Below are 20,051 nucleotides of genomic sequence, written 5' to 3' on the forward strand. Positions count from 1 at the left end.
AAACTATAACTAAACCTAGCCCTAACTAACCCTAAATTTAACCTCACAGGAACTATGCCTAAACCCAACCTCCAAAACCGCGCCCACCTGGTCAAAACACCGGGAAAAGAGGGAGTCCGGAGCAACTAGTGTGCTGTGTTGACACATCACTACAGTGGCCGACGAGGGTCACAATGCGCATGTCCTCTTTTGACCCGAGTAGACTTTACTCATTACTTATCTTCTGTTCTATCTATGCCAGTGGTTCTCAAACATTTTAATTTCAAGGACCCCCATAACTCTGAGAGTGTACAAATGGAATTTGGAAATGGATTTTTACACTCTCAGAGTGTAAAAAGGAACCATTTTGGAACCCCCTCTAGGAACCCTGAAAGTCCATGGACCCCACTTTGAGAACCACTGTTCTATGCTTCAGTTCATGAGGACCACTGCACTGTATCTGTATGAATCTATGAATGAAATACCCTGAGTGAGACATCACAAAACTAAACTCATTCGGTATGCCCCTTGACACCAACCTTGAAAATCACTGGCCTACACCACAGGGTCCAGCATAAAGTATAATAATTTATAACAAAATAAGCAATACTTGAAAACAATGTAGGCATTTAGCAGACACTCTTATCCCGAGCAACTTAACCCATTAAGACCTGAGGCCGATTCTACAAATGCCTTAGTTCTAAATCAGTAGTTTTCCCTTTCAAGATAAAAAAAAAAAAGTCTAAAATAGCAGATGTACAAGCTCGCAGTGCGGCACGAAGTGACGCGCTGCGAGCTTGTACATCTGCTATTTTTGAATTGCCAACGCTAGAGCCTAAATGTCACAAATGCTTTCCCGGTTTTAATGGGTTAAGTGCAAAATCACACACACAAATAGATATATCCAAAAGAAATTAACATAACTTTTAACATAGTCTTTATTAGAGACAGAAATATATTTACACAAGTAGCGTGACAGTTTAGACATTATATTTCATAATTTTTGACTTCTTCCTCCGGCTGTTTGTCAGCGTCTCCCCCTCTCTCCAGATACAGGTTATTGTATGGGTACTGCTTCGGTCCCTAGAACAAAACAAAACATTGAATATTTGTATACATATAATTATGTTCTGCCGCTGGTTGCAAAACAAGTTTCCGTGACAACGGATAATAAGGTAAAGTTTGAAATTAATCTTAAACTTATGGAATTTACTTCACAACATTAACACAGATTATTAGCTTGATAAAACAAGCTTGCAGGGGAAAAAAATGTAATACAACTTTCACAATGTTACGACTGTCAGTTGCCTACATATTAATTTAGTCAGATACAGACTTTACAGACTGCAATGTAAAGGAAAGAAAGAGCCAGCTTATCAGCAAATATCTATTCATCTGTTCTCCTGGGTCCTGCAGTCAAATCAGCCATGTTTCTCTCTGAATGAAATAACCTAGTACATTTTCAATACTGGATTTGGCTTTCAGCCCAAAGTGACACAAAAGCTGACACAAAAACACATGGTATTTGTTTCCAGCAGTGAAACACAACCATCTTCTATAACAGACCCAAGGCCTGTGGGATACATTTACACTATCCTACATGTACAGACATTTTCAGACCAGGGGCGAAAGTACAGACAATAATAATAATACAGCCAACTTATCTGGGTACTCAAAGTCGATTTAAAAAACAAAATATAATTTTATTGAAGCAAAGAAATGAATAAAAGAAATAGGGGCTACAAAAGAAGAATAAAAACAGTTAATTAAAAATAATAAAGGTGAAAAGACTATGTCTCAAGACAAAGTCTGAAGAGGTGGGTTTTGAGGGCAGTTTACAAAGGAGAGAGATGGATGATAGAGCAGAGCTCACAACGTGTCACACTGTGACGGGTTGTGAGCTTGTAGATCTGCTATTTTTTTGTGTGTAACACTAGCGTGCAGTCAAGTATAACTCAGGCTTTAGTTAAAATAACCTGTTCAATGTCCTGACACCTCGGGTGAAAAGCTGTAAATCAATCATGAACGAGACAATAAAAATAAACACTAAGATTTCCTGTACTTACAACAGCTTGGTATGCTGGGAATTGTTCCCCGAGGTAGAACATAAACAACATGAAGCCAATGAAGCCGCCCAGAGTTTTGACCATTGTGTGCCAAGGAACAGGGCTGGGAGAGGTGTCCACCCGGTTTCTGATGAACATGTCAAAATGCCAGTGCATCTACAAGAGGATGTGAAAAAACAAAGCAACAATTGTTAAGAGGAAACTAAATATATTCAAACAGTGTTTATAGTCTGGCCGAGTATAGTCTGTGCCCTCACAGACTTAAGTGCATCTGAAGATTGCATTAAAAAAATGGACAATACTTGACAGTACAAAGGGGTGTGTGAGGTACCTTCACTTCTAACACTAATAGTATTAGTACTAAAGAGTTCAGTAACAGGGGTCTCCCCGTCTCTCCAGCTCTTTAATAAACAGAAAATACATTTTCAAGTTGATGGCTTCAATTTTATAATAGTGTTCCAATTCAAAATCTTTCAGCTGATTTTGTAATTTTATCACTTCCAATTTCACTTTGCTCTCTCTCTCCTGATCGGATGAAAATGGGATGAAATCCTGACTTGAAAGTGTATTTTCTGTTTTCTAAAGAGCTGGAGAGACGAGGAGACCCGTTACTGCACACACTCTCTATATAGCAATGATTACTATGGGAACATAGAGCGTTGTTAACCGGGGTCTATACTTTTCCCGTCTACACCAAATCACTAAAATCACATCTATAGAAAGCCACCGAATGGCATTCAAGCTTTTTTTGTGTGCACTTTTTAATGGAACACTCAGAAACTCTTAGTTGAACAATTTTTGGCTCGTTGAACAGACAAAGACACATTTAAAACAAATGCCCTGCATTTCATACAGTATCTCATTAACTTACTGGCTCTCCCCAGTTCCTCCTCAGATCAGGATGGTCCCATGTATACCAGGGGTCTCTCTCGTGCTGAGATCTATCTGGGAGCTTTGGATAATCACCATAGCTGCAAACAAAAAAAAAGAAAAGTTAAGTCAGTAAACCGTCACACTCACTGCTCAGCAACATGATGAATGCACACCCAGGTTAGAGGCTGGATTCAATTCATTTCAAATGAGCTTTATTGGCATGAGAAAAGATATGTTTAAATTGCCATAGCAAGTGTCAAAATATAATAGAAACAGTTTAAGAAAATGGGGAAAGTAAAGTATACAGTTGGAGGGGGTACAGCATTGTGTTAAACAAACAGAGCTGTCACATTGCGTCGTTATATGTACAGGGTATAAAGCTTTTTGAAACAAATAGCAGCAATCTTTTGCAGTCACTTTGGCACAATTAGCAGCACATTTTCTCAAAACTATCTAAATAGTATACCAAAAAAAAGCCTCAGATTTAAAATGTGTTTAAAAGGTAGCACAAGCAGCTCCGTTTATATGTGCAGTAGGTCTAGAGGTCTAGATTCCTAAGGGCTCAATAATAGCCCCCTCTTGTTTTTGACACTAAATCATAATATTCTTCTAAATTTAGAATAGAGTTGACTATATTAATCACTGATGGAAAATTACAAAGTCATAACAGCATTGTACATTGAATTAGACAGATACATGAACACATGTACGTACCTGTCTGTAATGTAATGTACAATTAGTCCAGGGGCCAAGGCAGATTTTGGTACCACCTAAGGTGGCCGTACATTTTTGGTATTTTTGTATTCCTACATGTCTCTAGTTTATATTTTGGTATGATACATCTTCCAATTCAGTAGCTTAATGACAGTAATCACTCTAAACCGGCTAATGTATCCGGTAGGAGACACAAAGTAGAATCTTTGTGTCTCCTACCGGAAATACACCCGGGCATCAAAAAACAAAATATATCCATGTATTCAAGGCTTCATGGGGTGTGCAATTGACAGAAAATAATCATTTTTTGGGTGAAGTCCTCCTTTAAGTTTCCCAGGGGGACTCTCTACCCATTCAGCTATGACCACCCTAGACCGAAGGAGGGTCAACTTTTACAAGCTTATGGAAAGCAGTCTTTTTTGCAAACACCAAAAATCTGAGAAGTTATCAATTGCACACCCCATGAAGCCTTGAATACATGGATATATTTTGTTTTTTGTCGCAATAATTTGATGCCCGGGTGTATTTCCGGTAGGAGACACAAAGATTCTACTTTGTGTCTCCTACCGGATACATTAGCCGGTAGGTAGTGATTACTGTCATTAAGCTACTGAATTGGAAGATGTATCATACCAAAATATAAACTAGAGACATGTAGGAATACAAAAATACAAAAACTTTACGGCCACCTCAGGTGGTACCAATTTGTCAAAATATCAGTGTTGGCCCCTGGACTAAATGCTGTGTTTAAAACATCAAATGTAGTCACATTTTCACTGACCCTAACATTTTACAGTGTGCAAAAGGCAGGCAAATCCTTAACAATAACTAAATAAATAATGTAAATCCCAGATTGATAGCAGTCCAGATGATGCACATCCTTTCTTTCTGTCAGGAAAACTTTCTATTAGCGCACTGCAGTGGTTCTCAACCTTTTCAGGCCACGAACCCCCAAAATAATCATATTTGAACTGGGGACCCCCCACCCTGATAAGCACTTGGGATTGTAGGAGTTGAGGCATTACAATTAGTTTGACTCGGTTGCATTGTGAAAATAGCCAATCTATATGCTCACAATCTACCATTTTCACAATTTATGCCTCTAATATTTGACAATTTGTCCAATGTTAACCATTTTTGTTAGTACAGTTTGTTGATTACTTTTGATGCAGTAATGGTTTTATAAAGGTCTTAAAAGTCCTTAAATGGACACTTAAGAAATGTGCAGACACTCTGTACAGTGTACACTATATGTACACGTTAAGCATCATCTGGGGAACCCCCGAAAATCACTTGGGGACCTCTCACAGGTTGAGAGAACCACTGGTTTAGTGAAGTATGGAGCAAGATGAATCTATCTCACCCCTCGCCGTTGTCAGGATGAGGCTCATAGTCCTCAACTCTCATGTTGTATTTCTTGGCTGCAGCAGCATGCTCTTCAGGTGTCTTGGGGTATGGGCCAGGAAGACTGTCCTTCGAAGGTCCCGAGGCTGACACGTGAATAATGAGAAATGTGTGAATGGAAATGATAACTAATAATAACCTATATCTCATCATAATAACGGACTAAATATACCTTTAAATCGACTGTATGCCAACTCTTGACATCGACACTGACAATGACATTTGACTCTGAACAAATGATCCATCTTTGTGTGCTTCCTTAGAGTATAATACTATGATTTTTGTGTTGTCTTATGTGTTGTGCAGCTGCTCTGGTCTGGTTGATATTAAGCATTTATGTTTCTTGTTAAAAATGTTCTATTGTGTGTGTGTGTGTGTGTGTGTGTGTGTGTGTGTGTGTGTGTGTGTGTGTGTGTGTGTGTGTACAGTATTGTACTGCTGTCTTTAGGACCCCCCTCCTCGAAAACGAGATGCTGCATCTCAAGGGGTTATTCCTAATAAAGAATGTCAACATAAATGTTCTTTTATCAAGTCAAACAGATGGGAAAATACTCAATAAGTTAGTGGAACACAGTGATCATCATCATAGACGCTACGGTGGCCGCTGTGGGAGAATAAGCTAGCGTTAGCTTGTCAAGGTTACAGCTACTCTGACACGAAAAAGCCTTGATGTCTGAAACTATGCTCAAACACACTGTTCCTACGGCTTCATTAAAAACATTAGAGAGTGTACTTGCCTGCTCTGCTTGCCGACAGCAGGGCTGGAACCCCAGCTCCTCTCCCCTTAGTGAGGGCTCGAACCCATCGCTGGAAGCCAACAACACCAGCCATGTTTACTGTCCCCACTGTCTCTGCCAGAAATAACACTACGCATGCGTAGGATGTGAGCTATGGGTCGCCAAAAGGGACATTTGACCTTTCATAAACTATTAGCGCATTAGTGCCACCCATAGAGTTATGTGCCACCCCATTCATTTGTACGGTCTATGGGCATTTGGTGCCACCACTGTGTCCACACACACGACTTAACTGTAACTAACATTGGTGTACTGTACTGTGGTGGTGCAGGGATTCACTAACGTTTTCAGCAATGACCCATGCAGGCCCAGTTTTGACACAAGCCAATGCAGTAGTTCACTGGTTCTCAAACTTTTTCATGTCAAGGACCCCAAATTGAAGTGTTTGGCTGCGGAGCCCCATCTGAATAGACCAACGTTTATTCAGATGGGGGGCCCCATAACAGATAATTTGATTAAAAATATATTTTTTAAAAGGGATTACTTACAATGTGACATAATTTTCCAAGATATTTAAAAAATATTTCTCAAATAGCAGATCTACAGATCTACCCCTTCAAGGACCCTTGGGGGTCCTCCCCGGACCCAACTTTGAGAACCACTGCAGTAGTTAGTCATGATAAGTATCTGTTGACAATTAGGCCAATTTATTTTGTCAATTGTTTGACTGCTGACAACAAAGAAAGGGATAAAGTAACTGAAAGTAACAGACAATCACAAAAGCATAGCAAAGCGTTTCCTAATGTCCTGAAACTTTCCATTTAATTGAAAGGCTTTATCAATGGGATGTACAGAGGTACTCAGAGTTGACAGGCCTTAACAGAAGAAAGGAATAAAGTCAATAAACCTGGTTGTAGATTGTAGGGCCAGGTTGTAGGGCCGACACGTTGTGTACCTGATTCTGTGCAGACTTCATTCCTTTCTTCACTGTTACTCATTTTGTCTGGCACCAGCAACCATTGGATGTGCACATCATAGCTTGAATCATGTAAATGCTTTGCCACTCTAATATTGATGTAGCCTACATGATTTGCTCACAATAAATAAAGAAGCCAAACAAAATAAACTCTTCACATTTTATTTCAGAATAACAGCCTCTCATTGAGAATCGTTCATACACTATAACTGTTTCCAGTGGCTGAAGGGAAGCTGGCCTCAGAGTGAATGCACTGAACCTCCGAGTCCTGTTCCACTTCTCATCAGATCCAACTCAGGTGCAAGTCTGCATTTACTGGGGGATCGTCACACTGCCACTGACACTAAAGGACACTTTAAGACTTAAAGTTTAAGTGAAGAATCAATGGGACAACTGCATTTAGAGAAGTTCTGCAATATCTCTTTCCAATTTCTCACAGGGACAGTGAAGTTCATACCTGAAACAAAAAAATAATTATGTAAGGGCTGTAGTTTTATAATTCAAAATTCAGAAGAAACACTGGAGAACATATAGTGCATTACTAACCGTCTATAGGGCACTCCATCTGCTGTAATCAAGAACTTTTCAAAGTTCCACCGAATGTCATTGACTTTGATGGGTGACCAAAAGAATCTCTTTGTATCTCCAATAACAGGGTTCACAAATGGCAAAGATTCCTGATGGAAAATAGAAATAACAGTATCTTGGTAACATTATATTAGATTGTGCATTTACAAAAGAATATGATATTCACCAATAAGGAAAAACAAAGCTAAGTTTGACGCAAAATACACTACCTTGAGATAGGCAAAAAGTGGTTCTTCATTTAATCCGTTCACTTCGACCTTGCCAAAGACTGGAAACTTTGGTTCGAATCCTCCGCCAGGTCTCACATGCTTCAGAACATTGAGAGTTTCATGATTTACCTCTAAAGGAGTTGAGATACAGTTAATTTACAGCTTTTGATTTACTGTTTTTTGTGGTTACAATTAAAACAGGAAAAAGAGCTGTGGACATACACAGACTATTTAATAAAGCATTGTTTAGGAAATATTTTCCAACATAAAAAAGAAATGAAGAGAAATAAAGCCACATAGATTACAGTTGCCTTACACCTCTAGAATCAATCCAATTTGCCCTGGAGTCCAACTTGGCCTCACACATGAAATTAGACCTGAAGTGTCGTGTTGATGGGCTATCCAGTTAACTAAACCCTAGTTGACCGGGGACCCCCAGGGTTGTATACTACTGTAGGTCCACTAGTATTTCACTCTACATCAAACCTCTTTGCTGAAAATAGCCGAACTATAAGCTAAAAAGGCCTTGTGTTGCGATGCGTTGTGAGCTTGTATAGATCTGCTATTTTCGCAGAATGTCCTCAGAGGACTCAAGTGGTTAAACCATTAAAGAACTAGGTATGATGGTACTGTAACAGATAATCCCCCCAAAAATAGACATTTATTTTAATGAAATAATTTCCGTATAATCCTCGAAGTCTGTCATTAGGTTCAAAAGACTTAGCATTCGTACCAGGTGCCTGAAGACCAAACTGGTTACAGGAGAATCCTAGCACGGTAAAGTTGAGGTCACCATACATTTCCATGAGTGCATTCATTCTGTGGTACTGAGAAAAGAAAAAGTGAATAATAACACACCACTTCAGACATCTTTACAAAAGAGAAGCAATTAGCTGAATGTTTTATCAATTCTGATGATGTGATGTGACTGTGAGTCATCAGTGGTCTTCCAAAAGTATTACCTCCTCAATTGTTGATCCTCAAAAGGTGGCAAGGTTCAGAATCAGAAGCACCTTGCCCCTGTAGTTACTTAATGGAACAGATTGTCCATCCAGCTCCTCGGCACAGAAATCATAGATTGATTTATCCGCCATACTTGTTCTTAGCTTGAAATACAGCGTGTAGTCTGTCAAAAGTGGGTATTCACAAAGCCATCCTGTTGGCTCACTGCATTCAGTGAAACATAACTCTGCAGTCAGCAGCTGTTCAGCATGACTGATTCCATTGTTCCGTATACCTAGAGGTGAATTGACAGCATGGTCATTTGTTCAACATGCATCGGCCTGCAGAACCTACTCATTTCCTGGCATGCTTTTACATAATATTCATTCAACTGACAACTACTAACATCAACTTGGTACCCAAGGCTACAGAGAATCAGGGAATTTAAATTCAGAATAGTAGCCTACTTTGATAGAATGCACTTCATAGGCTTTTATGACCAGCTTTAAACCAAAGATGGTGTTATTAATGTCAAATTCTTAGTGATAGTGGATGCGATGCATTTCCCAAAATGTACATTCCATAATCTAAACATTATTGTATTGCACAACACTTTGTATTCAAAGTTGCATTTGAAAGGTTGTCTCTGAGAGCAGTTCTAACAAACGACCACTGATACTAGCCTATAATAAACTAATTATAGATCAGTGGAATCAGTGCAATGAACAGTGATGGAAGAAGTACTCACATGTTTTACTTGAGTAAAAGTATCAATACTGCAATATAGATAGCCTAAACTCTGTATATTTAAAGATAAAGTACCAAAAGTAAAAGTACTAATTGTGCAGAATGTCCCTTTTCACAAGTTACAAATGTATACAAAAATATTTTGAAAATAGCAGATCTACAAGCTCACAATGCATCCCATCAGGACGTGAGCTGAGCTTGTAGATCTGCTATTTTCAAATGGCCGAAATATATATATGGCTGCTGAAGTGGTTAGTGTATGTTTTGTAATAATAATCTAGCCTTGGATCAAGACTATCGTAGATGTATTTTTTATCGAGTCTGACTTTTACTTTCGTATCTATGATAGCATAATTTATGTCAAAATCGATAAAATACATCTGATAGTCTTGATCCAAGGGCTAAATCAGGGGTCTTCAAAGTTTTCAGGCCAAGGGCCCCCCTGAGACTGAGAGATATGAAGCAGGGACCCCCACTACATATTGTTTAAATTGTGTTTTAGATTAAACTTTTTTAGTTTACCTGGTCTGCCCTTTTTTCCCCTCTACACCTATACCTATACTTCAAAAATAGCCGATCTACAAGCTCACAATTTGTAAACTTGTAAACTTGTAAACTACACCAAACCTCTTTGCCAAAAAACACTTGAGCTAGGGTTCAAGTGGTTAAGGTAAAAAAAAATATCATATCACACAAAGATTTGGCGGACCCCTTGTCGTAACTCTGAGGACCCCCTAGGGGTCCCGGACCCCCTGTTGAAGACCCCTGGGCTAAATAATAAAAATCTACAAAGTTTTTCTTTAAATATTTTCCTCTGAGGTGTAGTGGAGTAGAAGTAAAAGTATTCAAAATTTAAAAAAATCAAAATTCTCCAGTAAAGTAAAAATACCTCAACATGTTACTTAAATACTGTACTTAAGTACATGTACTTAGTTACTTTCCACCACTGGGAATGAACCTGAACCAAGGGATGAACCCGGAAGTGTGTAAACAAGTCTACAGCTAACAGCTCCGTTCCGTGAGCAGAAATTGGACTTCCGGTTTTCGAGCTAGCAGAAATAAAGTTTCCGGTTGCCTTCAAAATAAGATCGTGAATTTTTAATGTTTTTTAAAAGACACAAATCTAATTTAAAAATACATTTATGATGTATGCCTTTTAAATGGCGCATACTAAAACACAAGTGGCAAGTTTAAAAAAAAGACACAATTGTATTTAAAAAATAAATTTAAGATGTACAGTATGTCTTTTTAAATGGCTTATACTAGATCACTTCTAAGTGCCAGGTTGTTCCAGTTTGAAATTGGCTATTGACCCCCATTAAATGTGCACTTAGCACTGTTTTGCACTTTAACTGGATATTGATTTGTGTGTGTTACATATATGTATTGTTTTTGTATTGTTTGTCCATTGTTGTAATAATGATGACTCTAGGCCAGGTCACTCTTGGAAAATGATGATGATATAATATTGTTTATTGCAGAAGCAAATAAACAATGATAAAAGAGACCACAAAATATGCTACAAATAATAATAGTAGATAGTGCGGGTGAGATAAAAAAAAAAAGAAGAATTTGGGGTTTATAAAGTTGATCTCACCTATTTAAAAACAGGTGAGAACAATACAATACAAATACAAATGTAATCAGAAAAAAAAAATTAAAAATGTATATTATTTAACAACATATATACAACATGGAAACACAGCATAAAAAAAGATAGAGGACAGAAATATTAGTAAATTTGTAGTGTGTGTGTGTGTGTGTGTGTGTGTGTGTGTGTGTGTGTGTGTGTGTGTGTGTGTGTGTGTGTGTGTGTGTGTGTGTGTGTACTTCTCCATAAATGAGCGCCCCTAAACTTGATGGAAAATGGATACAGACCAGTACAGAATGTTGGTGAACATTTGAGAGATAATTTGTAAAAAAAGGAAAGTGGCAGGCCGCCCAGTGCGGCCTGAGGTAAGAAAAGTGCCATTTTCAGACAATACTGGACACTGGACAGGAGACGGCTGTTGGCGCCAGCACTTGACATACGCACACGTTCAGGGAGACCCCCTCTACAACGCCACACTCTCCGCTAAGCGGGAGAGGTGTATTTGGAAAAGTGGCGGGCCGTCCAGTGAGGTCAGGGGTCAGAAAACAGCCATTTTCAGACCCCCTTTAAAACATTTTTGAAATAGTGAAAATAGACGATTAGCATGCAGATATACGTCAGAATCACTTGTCAGTGCACATTTATTTTTATTTATTTATTTAACAGGGACAATGCACATTGATCAACATGTCAGTTATTCACGTCCATGTAAATGAGCCAGAGTTGGCTAATTTTCATCTGTAGTCCCTGGGCAGGCTGTTAAAAAAGTGGTATAGTTATCCATACAAAAAGAGACATCGTCAACTATACAAAACAAGTAGACATAGTACAAAAGACAAAACAATACAATACAGTAAAATAGGAGAAGACACATCAGTGATTAATGGAGGCGAAATTTATTCATGATTACAAATTTGGTTAGCTTTTTGCGACCGTAGGTCGCATTTACTATAGAAACCTGCTCCAGGTGTCCGTGCGTCCCTCCGTCACACACGTCCCGTCACACTTTTGCCCTGCTCATATCTCCGCACCCGTTGCCCCGATCCATGCCAGATTTTGCACACACACTCCTTACCTGCCAAACTACACCCTCCAAGGACCCCCGGAGCTCCAGGGACCCCCAGCTGCCTCGGGGACCCCCAAGTGTAAAAAATGAGCACATGTGGACAAATTACCAAATGACCACCCCAACGGGGCTGCTCACGGGGCATTCCCGGGGACCACCCACTCCTGGTGCTCCAGAACGGATGCAAAAGTGGTGGCGCCCCCAGTGGAGGACCCCCTGCCACTGCAGCTCACATAAAATGCCGTAACTCGGGCTAGGAGCGTCCGGGAGAGCCGCGGCCGGTACCTATTCGTCCGCCAAGGCAACGCGGACACCCCACCCCTAATTTCTCACATGGCCCTCTTCTAGCGCCACCTTCAGGCCGCTTTTCACAACACATTTTTGCCCACTACTCCTACAGTTTTGCCCCTAAAAACACGCAAATTGCTACACACTACACAGTATGTGTACACTCATGTCATCAACATGCCTGCCACCACATTTCTTAGACCACCAAACAAAACTATACATTGCCCACACAACTAGGAACCAATCGCCGTTACAGCCCTCTTCTGTATACATGTGACCTACGGTCGCTTATCTCCCGATTAGGGAGTCTTACTGGTAGCCATCTTTTAAGGTTGAATTTGAAGGTTAGAAAGTTGTTGGTCTCTCTTACTTCGGTAGGAAGACTGTTCCAGTGACGGGAGGCTCTAACAGAGAAGACTGTTTTACCAAACACACTCCGTCTGAATGGTACCTCACAGTCTCCCCTGGTAGTTGCCCTTGTTGTTCTGTCACCACTCTCCCTTCGCTCTATGAACTGTTTTAGTGGTGGAGGTGCAAGCCCATTTAAAACCTTAAAAATGAGACAGGCATCTGCAAAATGTTTAAAGCTATCAAAATTAAATAAATTATACTTTTGAACTATACGGCAATGGTGGTAACGGTTGGGTTTTTGATCAAGTGTTTTTAATGTCTGTTTGTAAAGTGATTCTATGGGTTTGAGAGTTCTTAGATTTGTCTGTCAGTGCATTGTGCAAATAAGTGTAAATAACATTGTGCAAATAAGTGTCAATTGGTCACCTGGTAGTACCAGGTGACACTTTGCCGACTGGGACTGTACGTGTGGGACTGGGACTATTTTAAAATAGTTAAAATAGGCGATAAAAGGGCACTTTTCTGACCTCTGACCTCACTGGACGGCCCGCCACACTTTTTTTTACACCTCTCCCGCTTAGCGGAGAGTGTGGCGTTGTAGAGGGGGTCTCCCCGAACGCGCGTGTATGTCACAAGTGCTGGCATCGGCAGCCGTCTCCGGTCCAGTGTCCACTATTGTCTGAAAATGGCAGAAAAGGGCACTTTTCTGACCTCTGACCTCACTGGACGGCCCGCCACACTTTTTTTTACACCTCTCCCGCTTAGCGGAGAGTGTGGCAGTGTAGAGGGGGTCTCCCCGAACGCATGTGTATGTCACAAGTGCTGGCATCGGCAGCCGTCTCCGGTCCAGTGTCCACTATTGTCTGAAAATGGCAGAGAAGGGCACTTTTCTGACCTCTGACCTCACTGGACGGCCCGCCACACCTTTTTTTACACCTCTCCCGCTTAGCGGAGAGTGTGGCGTTGTAGAGGGGGTCTCCCCGAACGCGTGTGTATGTCACAAGTGCTGGCATCGGCAGCCGTCTCCGGTCCAGTGTCCACTATTGTCTGAAAATGTCAGAAAAGGGCACTTTTCTGACCTCTGACCTCACTGGACGGCCCGCCACACTTTTTTTTACACCTCTCCCACTTAGCAGAGAGTGTGGCAGTGTAGAGGGTGTCTCCCTGAACGCGTGTGTATGTCACAAGTGCTGGCATCGCCAGCCGTCTCCGGTCCAGTGTCCAATTTGTATAGGCTATGCAGTCCTTTAAACAGCATTTATCCATTTAGATAATGTTTTAATGTTTTAAAAAACGTTTTTGTTACACAGAAACATAATATGTGTTATATAGCTTCGTTTAAATGCTTAATTTATAGTTTTAATGTGCAAATGAACCGTTTTTCAATGATTTTCAATGGTTTCTTTTTACTCTAGAGGGTACTCTTATTCTGAAGAGATCGTCAACCGGAAGTCTTATTTCTGCTCCTTTATTTCTGCTCACGGAACACAGCTACAGCTAACGGTAGCAAATTTCCCTCAGGCTCCATCACTCCATTGTCTTCTGTACTATATGAAGAATAACAGTTTATCTTTAACATATTATACGATTGCTGAGTCATAATGGAAGATGAAGAAGCCGGGGTGTTAAAGTAGGTGCTTTATAACGCATGCTGCCGATGTCTTTATAATCACAAAACCAGCTACGTTACGTAGCTAGCAGGCTAATGTTAGCTTACGACAACAGATACCGGATAGGTGGGCACTTAGGGACATCTGGGCACCTCCATGTAAAACTGTCTATTTTGTCCAAAATGTTTAAAAATAAAATATTTGAAAAATGGTCCTAAGTAATGTAAAGTATACATGATGTGAACATGCACAGTACATCATTATCAGACTTAATTTTATCCTTCAGCTTTTTGTTTATGCTCCAAAATGACTGGATATACAGGTTTTGTAGCAATTGTAGAAATATTAGACCTACATTGTCGAATGTTTAAGCATGTTCTAATCATGTATACTTTACATTGCTTAAGGCCATTTTTTAAATATTTTATTTTTTTCACATTTCGGACAAAATAGCCAATTTTACATTGAGGTGCCCAGATGTCCCTATTACTGCCCACCTATCCTGTTACCACGACTACGAGCAGCAATCAGCTGATAACAACGTTAGAGTTGGCAGACAATGCTATGGGTAGCAGTGGTATTTTTTACTTAAGTAAAACTATCAGTACTGCAGTAGAAGTCCGGGTATTCAAATGTTTTGATTACTTGAGTTAACGGTACAAGTAATGGTATCAAAATGTACTTACGAGTTCTAAAAGTAGAAAGTACTCATTATGCAGAATGTCCCATTTCACAAGTTCAATCAAAATGTATAAAAACCTTTTGAAAATAGCAGAGTTTTCAAATGGCCGAAATGTATATAGCGTTGAAGTGGTTAATGTGTGTTTTGTAATTATAATCAAAATATACAAAGTTTTCAAATAATTTTAGTGGAGTAAAAGTACAATATTTGCCTCTGAGATGTAGTGGAGTAAAAGTACTGGAAATTGGAAATACTCCAGTAAAATAAAAAATGAAATTGTACTTAAGTACAGTACTTGAGTAAATGTACTTATAGTTACTTTACACCACTGGGTAGCAGCTGGTGATGTTGCTGATGCTGAATAAACTGACTGCATTTTTCACCCTACTTTCTTTCAGTTGTCATCTGTTGGATCTGCCCTGGGAGGATGTATTAGTTCCACATATTCTGTGTCATTTGCCACTGCGAGAGCTAGTCAGGCTCCAGAGAGTAAGCAAGCATTTCCTTGCCCTCATCCAGGTGTACATGGCCAACTGTCGGACCTTTGATCTATCACAGGTAGGTGGTGTTGATGATGATGGTGATGATGATGATGATGGTGATGATGAGGGATGGAGAAAATATCATTGTGCATGAGTTTGTTGTATAATATTGTGTTTCATATTAAACTTTTTCATAGATTTCATTGTTTTACAGCACTGTAGTCGGTGTACGTTGGATTCATGATAATGTGTATTTTTCAGACATTTAACCACTTAAACCAGGGGTATTCAATGTTTTTCAAGCCAAGGACCTAGCTGAGAGAGAAATGAAGCAGGGATCCCCTTTACATTGTATAAAATTGTGTTTCAGATTAAACTTTTTTTTTTTTACTTGGTCTGCTCTTTTTCCCCTCTACACACCTATATTCTTTGCCATAAAAAGCCGATCTACAAGCTCACAATGCTAGGGTTCAAGTGGTTCATTTAAAAAAAAAAGTCATATCACACAAAGATTTGGTGGCCCCCTGTAGTAACTCTGAGGACCCCCCGTTGAAGACCTATAACTTAAAGTGTCAATAATTTGTAAACTTGACCTTTCACTCTGTACTTGGTCTGCTCTTTTTTCCCCTCTACACCAAACCTCTTTGCCTAAAATAGCAGATCTACAAGCTCACAACGCCCGCTGTGAGCTTGTAGATCTGCTATTTTTGGCTAAAGTTCTCCTCAGAATAGGGATGCTAGGGTTCAAGTGGTTAATGTAAAAAAAAGAAATCCTATCACACCAAGATTTGGCGGCCCCCCTGTAGTAACTCTGAGGACCCCCAAGGGGTTTCGGATCCCCTGTTGAAGACCCCTGTTCTAGTACAATGTCTCTCACAGAGAGACAAACATTGATAGCAAGGTTAGTTTGGTTATTTATTGAAAACACTCCCCCCCCCCTCTTTAAATGTATAGATTGGGTCCTGCATTCCCAAGGAGGCGTTTTGCACTATGCTGAAGGACAACAAAGTTCTCCAAAACCTGTCACTTCACAACTGCTCAAATTGGGTGACGGACAAGGAGCTGCTGCCAGTGATTGGCCAGAACCAGCACCTGCTGAGAGTGGACATGAAGGGATGCGTCAGACTCGCCCGCCACTCCCTGGTGGCGGTGTCCTTGAGCTGCGCGCACCTCCAGCACCTGGGCCTGGCGCACTGCGAGTGGGTGGACAGCCTGTCGCTGCGCAGCCTGGCCGACCACTGCGGGGGGCTGCAGTCTATCGACCTCACCGCCTGCCGCCAGCTGAAGGACGAGGCCATCTGCTACCTGGCCAAGAAGTGTCTCAAGTTGAGGTCTCTGTCTGTGGCAGTCAATGCCAATGTCACTGACGAGTCTGTGGAGGAGGTGGCCAAGAACTGCAGGGGCCTGGAGCAGCTGGACCTGACGGGTTGCCTGCGGGTTAGGAACCAGTCCATCAGGTACCACTTTGTCGATGTTATTACATGATAGGACGGTAGATTTATTCTGTGGTCCAGAGAGTCATCCACTGCAGAGAAGTCTGAGTTATACTTGGTCGCATGCAGGTGGTTGTGCAGCGAAAATAGTCGGATCTACAAGTGAGCTCGTTGTAGGTCAGCAGCTATTTTCGGTCTGCTTAATTACTAAAGAATAAATCAGGCGAGTAGACTCAAACTTTGTGCCACCCTTGCTATATAATGTAGTTTACAAATTAAATTACTGATCACTGAAAAAAATGTTTGTTTGGAAAAACTTGCATCCAGTGTGGGGTAAAGTGATCATGCAAAAAAAAATCTCACATCTTCCCTTTCTATAATCTTCATAGAATAAGATAGTAGATCAATAATCTCACAACGTGTCACACTGCGACACGTTGTGAGCTTGTATAACTGCTATGTCACGCAGCTACGGTAAGTACTGTGTAAATGAGGCTGAAGACACATTTTGTGCCACCGTTGCTGCACCCTTCGGCATCAGCCACCCCACACACCTCTGTGATGGTTTTTCTTTGCAGACCCTGACCTGCCTACAGTATATCAATCCTCTGCATGCTGTATTTACAGGACCGTTGCTGAGTACTGCCCAAAGCTGCAGTCCCTGAAGGTGAATCACTGCCACAATGTGACCGAGTCGAGTCTAGATCCCCTACGGAAACGGAACGTAGAGATTGATGTCGAGCCACCTTTGCAGAGGGCGTTGGTGCTTCTACAGGACGTGGTGGGGTTCGCCCCCTTTATTAATCTCCAGATCTAACAACCCAAAACAGGTAGCTCACAGACACATTAGCAGATGTTGACACTCTCAGTGCTGACATACAACGATCAGAACTCTTGATTAAGTGTATTGGAAGTAGTACTGCGAGTATTTATTAATCAATATTTCCTTCCTTGTTTGCAGATTCTGCCTTCAAAGCAAATGGACTGGTTCAACGGTATCTCATATATATATAAAACAATGCAAAAGCAAGCTGATGTGTACAGTGTGTAGGAAATAAACTACCATATTTATTGCTGTTGTACAAGTCAGTGGTTTTCAAACATTTTCATGTCAAGGACCCCCAAATTGAAATGTATTTGGCCACGGTCCGCCATCTGAAAAGATTTGGCGCCAGGGACCCCATAATAGAAGATTTGTGTTGTTAAAAGAAAAAAGAAAAATTAAAAAAATGTATGATTTAATTATTATTTCTTTTTACAATTTCCCCACAATTTTCCAAAATAGCTGAAGTATAAAATAGGGTTAAAGTGGTTAAACTGATTTTTATGCTATATTAATTGATTTCTCTCAAGGACCCTTGGGGGTCCCCGGACACCACTTTGAGAACCACTGGTATATGAACCACAGATATATGAAGTTATAAACAATTGAAGAATTTGTACTTGTACTTAGGAATAAGTCCCATGTCCTAGATCGAGGGTTCCCAAACTTTTCAGGCCGCGACCCCTCAAATCATATTTGAACTGGGGACCCCCCACCCTGACAAGCACTTATTGAATTGTAGCCATTACATTTAGTTTGACTCGGTTCCACAGATAAATATTGTGAATATTGTGCACTGTGAGGCGTTGTGAGCTTGTAGATCGGCTATTTTCACAATGTTTGCCTCTTTCTTACGTAATATTTGACAATTTGGCCAATTTGGTATTAAAAAGGTCTTAAAGGTCATTAAATGTGTAACTTTAGAAATGTGCAGTCTACCCTGTATACACTTATACTGTATGTTGGTTTGTTTACTTTTGAGTGAGAAAACAATGTTGCACATTCAGCTAATCATCTGGGGACCACCCAAAATAATTTGGGAATCACTGTCCTAGATATATTATAGCCCTTTTTTTTTTAGATACGTCAATCATTGTCGTCACCTTTGGCTTTGAAGAAGAGCAAATCTAACCAAAATACAATGTTATTTTACTTTTAAACAAAGTTTTGTTTTGTTTTGTGTATATTGCAAAGCTGTTTTTAATGTAAGAAACCATTAAGTTTGTTTCATTCAGAGACATTTTAAAATGTTTGAGTTTAATTAAACATTTTATTTTGCATGCATGCGCTAGCTTAAGTCATTGTTATTAATAACTGTAATATAATTCTGTTTTGTTTTATGATTTTATCTTTTGATTGTAATTCATGTCACATATTTGGCAATACTGTCTAACATTTCTTAATGTTGTTGGAAATATGAAAATTACAGGTTGTGGTAAGTGGCCTTCAATGTCAGAATATCAATCCCATGAATTTACATAATTTATTTACATGCAGTCAGTGATATTGCTGTAAAACATGAACAGACATTTTGAACTTGTTTAAAACATGAATATATTGCACTGTAATTCACTGCTTTTTATAACACCTTGCTCTCTGTCTGTATGTATGTATAAATATATGCATTAGAATACTAGCCTGTAATGTCGGGCCTATGATGTCCTGTTCTTCCAGCAGTGGTGGTAAAAGTACTCACATTTCTTACTTGAGTAAAAGTATCAATACCACAGTACAGTGTAGAAATACTCTGTTAAAAGTTAAAATATTTTTTTTACTTGAGTAAAAGTACAGACTTATTGACATAAATAAATGTACTTAAAGTACCAAAAGTAAAATTACTCATTATGCAGAATGTCCCATTTCACAAGTTTTCTAATGTTTTCGGAAATAGCAGATTTACCAGCTCACGATACATCAGCTTGTAGATCTGCTATTTTCAAATGACCAAAGTATATACAGGGCTGATTCAGCCCGGCTGAAGTGATTAATTTATGTTTTGTAATAATCAAAACCTACAAAGTAATTATTAACTAAAGTTTTCTAATAATTGTAGTGGAGTAAAACGTACAATATTTGCCTCTAAGTTGTTGTGTAGTAGAAGTAAAAGTACTGAAAATTGGAAATGCTCCAGTAAAGTAAAAATCCCTCAAAAGTGTACTCAAGTACAGTACTTGAGTACTCAGTTACTTTGCACCACAGTCTTCCAGTGTGGCGAATCAGCCTGTTTGGAATTAACTTCTGCTGTGGACGTTTGGCTGAAGCCACTCAGGCTAAAAGCCAGAGGGAAATGACTAAAGGGGGATGCAAATCACCTGCTTTAATTAAAGGCGAATGCTTTCGGCGAATGAGCCTGTTAAGAAGAGAAGAACCGGACTTATAGGTTAAAAAAACGAAGTTAATTATTTAAAAGTAGTTAAAAGTTTCCTGGACCGCCAAAAAAAAGGCCCATCATTTTCCCTCTCTGCTGAATCGGCGCCAACAGGAGAACAG

The 20,051-nt window shown here is 39.9% G+C and overlaps 3 protein-coding genes across 3 annotated transcripts; 1 reads left to right on the forward strand and 2 right to left on the reverse strand.

Moving 5' to 3' along the window:
- Positions 1-893: 893 nt before the first annotated feature.
- On the reverse strand, positions 894-5,895 carry ndufb8 (NADH:ubiquinone oxidoreductase subunit B8). Its single transcript, XM_084078777.1, has 5 exons — positions 5,774-5,895; positions 4,996-5,122; positions 2,917-3,016; positions 2,046-2,201; positions 894-1,062 (listed from the first exon to the last, which is right to left on the reverse strand). Exons 1-5 carry the CDS (start codon positions 5,865-5,867, stop codon positions 967-969), a joined length of 573 nt encoding a protein of 190 aa, XP_083934903.1. The 5' UTR covers positions 5,868-5,895; the 3' UTR covers positions 894-966.
- A 1,253-nt stretch (positions 5,896-7,148) lies between these two features.
- On the reverse strand, positions 7,149-8,640 carry gpx9 (glutathione peroxidase 9; the record flags this gene model as incomplete). The annotated part of the gene is made up of 5 exons (XM_084078892.1): positions 7,149-7,206; positions 7,296-7,426; positions 7,547-7,677; positions 8,280-8,373; positions 8,509-8,640. The coding sequence occupies 5 exons, from the start codon at positions 8,638-8,640 to the stop codon at positions 7,149-7,151; spliced, it is 546 nt and encodes a 181-aa protein (XP_083935018.1).
- A 5,381-nt stretch (positions 8,641-14,021) lies between these two features.
- On the forward strand, positions 14,022-19,381 carry fbxl15 (F-box and leucine-rich repeat protein 15). The gene is made up of 5 exons (XM_084078065.1): positions 14,022-14,161; positions 15,222-15,381; positions 16,260-16,762; positions 17,366-17,568; positions 17,700-19,381. Exons 1-4 carry the CDS (start codon positions 14,133-14,135, stop codon positions 17,553-17,555), a joined length of 882 nt encoding a protein of 293 aa, XP_083934191.1. The 5' UTR covers positions 14,022-14,132; the 3' UTR covers positions 17,556-17,568; positions 17,700-19,381.
- The last annotated feature ends 670 nt before the right edge of the window (positions 19,382-20,051 follow it).

The sequence above is a fragment of the Gymnoscopelus microlampas genome (assembly GCF_963454915.1).
Source record: "Gymnoscopelus microlampas genome assembly, chromosome: 14".
Taxonomy (NCBI): Eukaryota; Metazoa; Chordata; class Actinopteri; order Myctophiformes; family Myctophidae; genus Gymnoscopelus; species Gymnoscopelus microlampas.

Coding starts and splice junctions, on each gene's coding strand:
- ndufb8 (XM_084078777.1), bottom strand. CDS start 5,867: ATGGCTGGTGTTGTTGGCTTCCAGCGATGGGTTCGAGCCCTCACTAAG. Junction 3,017..4,995: donor CATCCTGACAACGGCGAGGG/GTGAGATAGATT, acceptor TTTTGTTTGCAG/CTATGGTGATTATCCAAAGC. Junction 1,063..2,045: donor TCCCAGCATACCAAGCTGTT/GTAAGTACAGGA, acceptor GTTTTGTTCTAG/GGACCGAAGCAGTACCCATA.
- fbxl15 (XM_084078065.1), top strand. CDS start 14,133: ATGGAAGATGAAGAAGCCGGGGTGTTAAA. Junction 15,382..16,259: donor GGACCTTTGATCTATCACAG/GTAGGTGGTGTT, acceptor TTAAATGTATAG/ATTGGGTCCTGCATTCCCAA. Junction 16,763..17,365: donor GTTAGGAACCAGTCCATCAG/GTACCACTTTGT, acceptor CTGTATTTACAG/GACCGTTGCTGAGTACTGCC.